This window comes from Ruditapes philippinarum, unplaced genomic scaffold (assembly GCF_026571515.1).
Source record: "Ruditapes philippinarum isolate M1 unplaced genomic scaffold, ASM2657151v2 ctg23519_1_1_1_1, whole genome shotgun sequence".
NCBI classification, from domain to species: Eukaryota; Metazoa; Mollusca; class Bivalvia; order Venerida; family Veneridae; genus Ruditapes; species Ruditapes philippinarum.
The window spans coordinates 1-10,032 of NW_026860712.1; the positions used below are offsets into that span (position 1 = coordinate 1).

The 10,032-nt window shown below is 30.9% G+C and overlaps 1 protein-coding gene across 1 annotated transcript; it reads left to right on the top strand.

Moving 5' to 3' along the window:
• The first annotated feature begins 4,001 nt into the window (after positions 1 to 4,001).
• Positions 4,002 to 8,337, top strand: LOC132713138 (uncharacterized). The gene is made up of 2 exons (XM_060695613.1): positions 4,002 to 5,077; positions 7,066 to 8,337. Exons 1-2 carry the CDS (start codon positions 4,843 to 4,845, stop codon positions 8,073 to 8,075), a joined length of 1,245 nt encoding a protein of 414 aa, XP_060551596.1. The 5' UTR covers positions 4,002 to 4,842; the 3' UTR covers positions 8,076 to 8,337.
• The last annotated feature ends 1,695 nt before the right edge of the window (positions 8,338 to 10,032 follow it).

A 10,032-nucleotide genomic window follows, 5' to 3' on the forward strand; every position in this document is an offset into this window, starting at 1 on the left:
ATAAAAATCATAATTTTCAATTAATTGCCTTCTAATTTTGTACAAATTTCACATAAAATCTTTAATTGGCAAATTTTGTTGGCGCCAACGTAAGATAAAAGTATCCGACAACTAGTACACTTAAAAGTCAATAAGCGGCCGCATAATTTACATAAGCGGCCCAGATGTGAAAGGTTACACGCGACTAGTTTTGTTTATCAAATTGTGTGACACTACTTTCTATTTATTCCTTACATTTTTATTAAGTTTCTACTAAAAATATATACATATAATAATAATATATAAATGTTACTCCATCTTTACATCAAAACATATACACGACAATACGTATTGCAATATATTGCAATACGCTTCAGCAAAATGGCAATATATTGCAATACGGTTTTTGCTGTATTGTTACACCCCTAGTACGACAGGGAGGAGGTGAAAATGCGCTGTACAGACTGCCGATTTTTAGGGCAAAAAAAATTAAAACTGAAAAGTGTCTTAGAAATACAAACACAAGTTTTCCTTTGATTTTAATTAATTTCATTCGGACTGACAGATTTCATTTCGGTCTGACAGACTTTCATGGGTTGTCAGACTGAATTTTTGGCACTTTTTTTTTAACTTTGGGGAAGTCTGATAATACACATGAAACTCCTCTGTGGAATATCAGTCTCTGAATGGCATAAAGTGTGATGATGATCACTTGCCATTCAAAAATTTTTTTTTAACAGCATGAGCCACTGATTTGTTGTACTGCATGATGATCACAACCAGGGTTCTCACTAGGACTTTAAAACATGGAGTCCATGGACTCCCAACCCTGAAAAAGTTGGAGTCCAAAAGCGCGTCGCAATTAATATGTTTACAGATTAGTCATTCAATGCTCACAATGGCATTGCTGATATTATGAATCTTCAAGAGACTTCCAAAGTTTATAGTTATTCAAATGAAACTCTGAACTTCATAGTATAATTATTGTTTTGTTGTTAATATTTATTATGAAACTATTTCATTATAATGCATCAACACATGGAAATCGTTTTTTTTCTTCACTTTTATACCAAATCAAATTTTATTCTGGTTAAATAAGTCCACTCTAAACACAAAAAGTTTATATTTGTAAAAAAACGTAAATGTATATAGGCACAGAATGAATAGGAAAATCGTGTACAGCTTCACACAGTGTGTAAGAGATTCATCCGATTGACAATTATTTTAGCAAATATCTTCAAAAGGGGGCAAATTGAAGATCGATATTTAAAGATTTAATGTTGATTAAATAATAAAGGAACAATTCATTCGCATGTTTGGCTTGGAAACTGAGAATTTTTGCGAAATTTTAAGGTTTCTGGCGAACGTGAAATCGCCGATGTTCGGGATCAGTTTTCGGATAGAATCTAAATATCAAAGAAAAGCGTATGCGTATTTTGGTTTGTCGTCCTGGCATTTCGGCACAATATCTTAAATTCTTAATTTTTGCAAGAATGAAACTAAAGCAAAATTTTACCTAGAAATTGCCGAAAATATTCGACAATCATTCAAAATTAAGCCTACACCCATTTGTAATTTGAGAAAACAGTCTTTAAACTTGCGGCGTAAATAGTCAATAATTTTATTCTTTTGTCGGTAAAATTTGCTAATTTCTAATCAAGATATAAAATTATCACCTCGTGTTATATCTGGTACAGTTATTACATGTACTATACATTAGTCTGATCACTATTGCGTGATAATGATCGGAAGCGTTTTCGCTGATTGGCTAATCGCTTCACGGGTCGATGTGCATAGGACCGCCTACCTATAGACTGACACGCGCTGATGTATTTGTGGTTGTAAACAATCAGTAATGTATATGCGTCCCCAGGCAAAATTAAGCGTACGTGGAATCCTTGCTCTGAAATATTTGCGTCCAGCTGTAATAAACATGCGTACGGGGACTCCAAAATAAGCGTCCCCGAGAACCCTGATCACAACAAAATATGTACATACTCACAGTTACATAGTTAATAACAAATAATTTACAACGGTTTCAAAGCATTTTACTTATGGATTGATAAGGCCTAAAAAAAAAAATTGTTCTGTTCGGGTCACCCGACCCTACCTAATAATATGCGCCGACCCTACCGTTTTTTTCGTGTCCAAAAAAAAAAAAAAAAAAAAAAAAAAATCCATGAAAATACCGTATTATTGAGGTACTCAATGAGCAGTGTGAAGGGCAATTCAGGCGAAAATTTCGCTGTGTATATTTCCATTTCGCTCTCCCAATTGATCAAAGAGAAGTCAACATCGCCGATAAGATCTTAATTCCCAAAGAGTAATTACTTGCCGATGTAAAGAGCAGAGATTGTATCCGCCCATATGACGACTGCTAATTATCATTATCCAATCAGAGCATAGCTATATACTACCCCTCTACCTGTATGCAAAGCGATAGACCGCCTACTCTAAACAGTAAATAATGAGAGCATCGGCCCGAAACGGGTATATTTTGCGAGTTTAATACGAGATTTGGCGATAATTATAGATTAATTTTTTTCCGATCATCTAAACACGTGCAAATCTTCCCTAATTGATATACACGCGGTGTTTAACCGAAGTAAAGGCGATGTCCAATGGGTTTTTCACGGCTATCACAAAACTGTTAGTCAATTCGCAAAAATCTTATGATTGGTATGTTGTAGACAGTGAGAGTGTTTTGCATTGTTATCTTTGTAGAAATGCCAAATTTGACACAGCTTGTACGCACGTGGGCACGACATCCTAAAACTACGAATCATGATCGGCATGTGACATATCGGTCGTATATCATGTGCTCATGTATATAACAACAAAATTTGTCAGGAAAGAAGTGTTCTTATTGTTTCAATATATACATATTTGTTTTAATGTCATAAATATGACGCTCAGATTAAGATTTATTAATATTGTAAATTTCAAAAAGCATTATTTATAAAGATATTACCGAGTTTAACATTCCATGAAAATAAAGGGAGGTAATTAGAAATTTATTTTCTATAATTTCTCAGTCGAATTTTTCAATAAGAAATGAATGTATATAATTTTAGTTATCAAATATAATGTGCACAAATGTTTGCAGTACATATTTTACATATTCCTCGATATTTGAAAATTGTTTTATAAGCATAATTATATGCACATAAATATGACAATACAACATAGAAGATCATAAAAGAAATTTCTGTAAACAGAACAGGATAGACAGATTTTATTAATCATTGTCCATTGTAACTTTATCTGGAAAGTAAAAATATAAAGTTAATTTATTCATCATAGTTTTCTTACACATTATTATCAAAAATATATGAGAAAGCTTATAAATAGCTGATAAATAGATTGTGTTTCTATTCTAGTTAAAGGATGTATAGCCATGCATATTAATGCATAAACATTGGGATGTTTCCCTTCTGCCGATTTTTCACGAGGAAGCCACTTCTCCCTAAAATTTCCCCCCAGGATGAGCCCTGGGTATGGTACAGGTTTTAACGCCGCTCTTAGTTACAAAATGGCGGATCACATCGTCAATATTTGTAAAACTGCGTGTGATATTCACCAGAAGAACGCTGAGAGTTTAAGATTGTTACACCTGAAATGTCTTTTGAAAACATAGAAGGGATGTATTTGTGCCACCCGGGAGGGATGTCAGAAATTTCCATATCTAAATTTCAAAAAAAAAAAAAAAAAAAAAAAAAAAAAAATCCGACCTACCCTACCTATTCCTTGAGAGCATGTTACCCTAACAAAACAATTTTTTTTTTAGGCCTAATATTAAACACAGTACTTATATGCTATACACATTTAGTTCTGTACCTCATATTAATTTGAAAAATGCTTGGGTTGTATAAATATTACAAATGGTAAATTTATCAAAAAGAATTTTAGACCAGGTATATGTAATATAATATAAATTATAAATTAACCATGTTATAAATTAGTCCATAATAAATACATTATTCTTTGTAATTTGTAACAAATTCGAAAACCTAAATAACACATAATAACAAGACCAAATTAATAATTACCATGTCATCTGGGATGTACTATAACGGGATATGTTACTCGCGCTTTCTTATCAGTGCCAATGTTGGTGTCCAATTGGAATCGATCGATCGATAAGCGCCGTGTTTAAACGCCGTAATCACGGTACATGCCGGGTTGATCGGATATATTCCGTGCATAAATTTTCCGGTGATTTTGGGAGGTGGGCAATCAAAATAGTAGGAAAAAAAGGTTGTTGGTTTCTTAAATACTTTTTTCATTGGATCAATTTTAAAAATTTATAAATATGAAACAGATACAGAAAAGTAATTTACCATATTTAATTATTATAGAAAATTTACGTTTTGTAATTAAAATACGTTCAGAAATAACTTAATCATTAAATTTCAATTATAGCTTTAATTACATGGTTTATATTAATTATAGAATATAATTATGTCAAATGTGTCAATAAACATAGAAATTATTTTGTATTGGGACTTATTATTTATGTAATTAAAGTGTACGGCTGCTATAAACATGTTTATAACATGTAATAATTTTTGGTTTAATAAAATGTCTGACCTTTGTTTTATTCATGTTTGTTTTCAACATGGCCTTTGATAATCTTTGATGTTTAAACATATTTTTCACATATATTTGTAATTATGTTCTTATTTAGCTTTAATCTTCATTTTTGAATAGATTGTTTTCTAACTTCACACAATAATGCCCTTTTAAAATATGCTATTGAATGACAGTTTTAATTATAAATTATAACTCAAATTTTTCATAAAAAGATAACATTTAAGATGCAATGTTCATATATGAAATTTATACATACTGATACACTGCAATATGGCATATGGAAAATCGGATTTTGTTCTCTTTGAGGATATTGATTTAGATTTTTTTCTTGGTGAATTTACAGCTAGTGAATATGAAAATTCTGAGGATGAGGATAAGATAAGTGTAAAATCTAAAGATGATAAAAGAAAAACTTATGTATGTGATCAGTGTGATAAGTCATATAATTCTGTATCGGGTATTAGAGGACATTTAAGGAATAAACATGGAGTTAAGAATGTTAAAGGTTAGAAAAACTTTTTTATGCAATGTTTCTTACTGTGGTCTTTTTCAATTGTAAATAGTATAACAACTAAGATTCATATTTGCAATGGCCACGTCATACTGGTCATCAACCTGCATACCCATTGTTAGAGTTCCAGCTTCGACCCATTTGTCATGTGACATTTCTGTATGTATATACATGCATCGGACCTGTAGGCAATACCCTTGATTTTTATAATGAACCAGTGACTCATTAAATTTCTTTGACTCTTTTATTAAAGAGCTAGGTAGCATGAAGGACTACCTAGTTGGAGAAAAATAAAACATAAAACACCCAATCAAAATATTACACCTAACAAACGATTCATTAAAATATTTATTTCATGTAATGAATATTCGTCTCATGAATGTTAATTGTACAAATATAAACATAATTGGAATACAAAAAAGTATAAAGCTATATATATATATAGTTGATGTCTTGAATTGCAAAAAAAATATCATGATTAAATAGTAACATTATCCATTTTTTTCACAATGAGATAACATGCGACAAAAAAAACAACACTTAATTAAATAGTAATAGAAGGGTATATTTTGGCGCAGAATTAATGTGAATTTCCATACAAATTCATGTGTGTTAAATAATGGAGAAATTCATGTTATCACTTTTCAATGAAATACTTTTCAATGAAATATCATAACACTATGAGAACATTGTACTTTTACTTAAAACATTATGCCTCCAGATTCATCCTAATTTTTATGAAAATTTTGAAAATATTGTGAAATGAAAAAAAAAGCCAAAATATATAGAATTTAGAAATTTAAGCTGGAACTTTAAGAAATGTCATATAGCTTGTTTTGATATCTATTGGAATACTTTAATATTTTGTCATTATTTTGCCTGAATATGGTTTTTCCAATTTTAATTCCTTGAAATATTTTGGGTCATCTGGAGATATACAGCTTAAAAAAATGTTAAAAATATAGTTTTATACCCTTAAACATAAAAAAGTGCAATTAAATTGTTGGAAATGTTTTTACTTTATCAGTAATTGTGAAATATTTGAAGTAAATTTTAACCACATGAAAAAGGTAGCAAACAAATAATATTGACTGGTGATTGCATTGATCATTAAAAATGCAGTTAATTATAGATTATGATACATAATTTTGTAAATTTTTCAATCATTCATATGATAGAACTTCAAGGATAATTTAGACATTAAGGAGTTTCAGATTCCTTAAATTCATACAATTCATACAAAAAAAAATGAAAAAAAAAAAAACATTTTTTTTTTCACATTTCAACAATATGATGATGATCAAGGTTTTTACTGCACACATTTCAGTATTAACATGAGCAATATACATGATTTATTTACATCTTAAATAATGGTTACTGTGTATTTTATTAATCGAAATAAAAAGCATGAAAACTACCTTAAAGGGACTCCACTGAGGTTTAAAAGCCTAAAAACATAACATTTGAATTGAAATATACTTCGAAATAAATTAATCATATTTTATGCTTTCTTAGCCCGTTTTGTGTGAAAAGCGTTTTAACGTCTTTCATTTTGGGTCATTTCTTTACAGTTTGAATAATTCTTCCTGAAGAACTAAGTGTGCGAACGTTCTGAAATTTTGCACAAAGATTAGTGGTCTAAACTTACTTCAAATGGTCCATTTATCTGGAAAAAAATGTTTCCAGTCTCATCATGTCAAAAAACCTCAGTGGAGTCCCTTTAAGTTTTCATAAAAACTAACAATATATACAAGTTTTTCCATTTACAAAAAAATGCACAAGTTTTTGAACCGAGACAAAATGACTATATACATGTACAATGTATGCACAAAATGAAAAAAAAAAACTTTTCTTTTCCATTCAAATATTCTTTTCTCAAGTTTAATTTATTTGAAATATTTTGGCAGATATGCAGCTTTAATCATGGAACTAAACTGTGTTAAATGATCTTAATTTCTTATAAAGCTCTCTATGTATTGCAGCTTCAGCTTATCGCCTTGATGCAGAAAACAGGAAGACAAAGGTCAATTCATTTACAATGGATGAAGAACACTTCAGCAAAGTATTCACAGAAATATTTCATTCATCACTGAAGAATGTGTGCAACAACAGATTTCGAAACCTTAAATCATCAGTTTATGGTAAAGGCATTGTTTCTATTGGATCATCATTAAAGGAAAACACTTATGTACAACAACTTCTTATTAAAGCTCTTGATCCACTATATTACAAAGTTCTCAGTTCATCAGCAGACAGTGATAACAATGTTAATGAAGTTTTGTTAAGCAAGTATTATGAGTTGTTTCATGATGAATCTTTGATCAGTAACTTGATACAAATTTTGGAGTCTTTGCAAATTTCTAATGTGCCACTAAAGCAGTTTGTAGCAACATTGAACAGACAGTTGATACAAGATTTAATTCATAAAAGGACTGAAGTTTATGAAAAAGCAATCATTCAAGATAAAGAAATAGTTCTTTCTCATACTGAACAGTCAGTTTTATTTTACATATCTGGCTTCATGATTAAAAAAATTGTAACAAACAAACAGCTTGAGAAAAATTTAGATGATGAAATGATTGCAAAGCTAGTAAAAAACGATAAAGATTCAGAAAAAACATTTGTGAACAAATTCTCTGAATGGACAGAACAAGTAAATCGAGGTGGGCTTAAGGTACCCAGTGATAACTTTTTTCTCTTCATACGCTCGTGTGAACTCATTGTCAGGAAAAACATTGACGAAGAGCATGTTACGTCTCACATATATACTACAATTAAAGAAATCATCTTGGAAGACCATATGGTGAAACATTATAGTGAACAGCTGTTCCAAGGAAATCAGGCTCCTTTTTTAATTGAGTTTTGTGTTGACTTGTTCCTAAAAGTGCGTGGACATGCAGCTGCCAAAGTGTTAAAAGAGAAACTGCAAAAATCAGATGAGTCAACAAAGTCAATGCGACATGTCCTCAAAGACAAATCAAACATTAATTAAGATAGTCATGAATATTGGGTGTAAGTGAAATACATAGACATACATGTGTTCAACTCTGAAAATATTTCATAAGATAAAGATTTATACTCTTAAAATGTTACCAGAATAACACTACACATAAAATGTGTTAATTTGATGATTTAATCTATTAAATGTTCACACTTTTATTCTAATTAAACTATACAAGTTTTGATTGTGAATGTTTGTCAATCATAAATGGCTAGAAGCCTGTTGAAATAAAGATTTTATAAATAAATTATAAAGAGATTTATGTTTGTTATTCCATACATTGTGTTCACACACCATACAAATACCATATTATCTTGATTAAAGAAAAGTTGATACATTGCTATTATTACAAAAGATGCTGGTACATGTTTAAACTACTTGATATAAAACAAAAATATATTTATTCTGGTGGGATAGGCTAATGATGTATATTTTTGTTTCACTGTATTTAAATTAACATTTTTAAGAGTCCCTTCATATTATTAAATGATCTGACCGCTACAATAGTTTGTTTAGCTTTGAGTTAATCAACACATGCTGACACATACACAGTAAGTTTTACTATTAAATAAATTTAATTACTGTGTTATGGCAAAGATTTTCTCTTTTTTGGTAAAGGAGTACTATCTATTGTAGGAAGTAGTAACTGCCGTTTAGTATTTCCTCTAAATGGGGCGATTGCTTGACTGCCAACAACACGTATTTTCACCATTGAATTGTTAAATTGATTCAAGTTTGGATTTGCATTGCATCCATTGCTGGTTCTGTGGATACCGAAATGCTGTTCGATTGGATCCTGGTTAAATTTTTCAGTCAAAACAAAATCCATTCCATTATTAAGACAGTAACGTACCAAGCAAACAATTGACTTAGCAGTCATTTCAAGGCCTTCCAGTGTTTGGTAACTCAGCATCATTTTGCTCCTTTGACCTGTTGTGAAATTTCCATTTCTGTTTTCAACACTGACTTTCCATTCTTCAAAAAAGCCTAGAAAATCTTCAAGCAGGTAATTAAGACGGGGCACATGAAGAGAAAGGTTTTAAATTGTCATTTCGTTTTCTGTATCCTTCTCCTAAATTCCTAGAATTCAGACAATCAAAGAATTTGTCCATGTGCCGAATAAACTTTACTGTTTCCTGCACTCTACTGTCATACATGAGTTCAAGTGCATTGGCAACAGTTGAAGATAGAACTTGGGCAGCGAGTCGTACTTTCATAGCTCCAAATGAAGAGACATTAATATGTTGGGGAGTAAGCTTATTGCACAATTTGTATAATCCAGAGCAATGATCTTTATATAAGTCCACAATCTGCATCCAGGATATATCATAACCATCCTTCCACATCTGTCTACTTTTTTTATGTGAATAAGAATTTGAGAAGCAGTTTCTGGTTGTTTTTAACAAGTGTGGGACATCACCTATGAAATATATGTATCTTGAATTTGGTGAAAACACATTACATGCTTTATAAATCACACCATTCTCATTGTCATTACTTTTATGAAGTCTAATAAATCTTCTATTTGGGGAAGCACCGTCACTGGTGATAAACATTACTTCCAAACCAACATCGAGTTCTAATATTTCAACTGCTTCCCACAAGATACAAAACAATTGGTCTGATAATATTCCGTTTGTTGCAAAGTGTGCTAAGGGGTACTTCAAACTACTAGATACACCACGAACCATAATAACAAGAACATACTTAGCTAACTGTTTCTCACTAGAATGCTCTGAGCCCAATTTAGATAAATCATTGTTCATGTTTCCCAAATCAACAAATCCTATCAATTTTCCTGAATTATTATCATAAACTAAATCACTTTTGATCCTTATTTCATCATGAAGTATCCCAACAATTCTTTGGTGTCCACTAAATTTTGCAACTTCATCAGTTAAATGTTCAACTATGTCAGGGTGAAAGCCAGGTCCTTTAGAAACTAAAG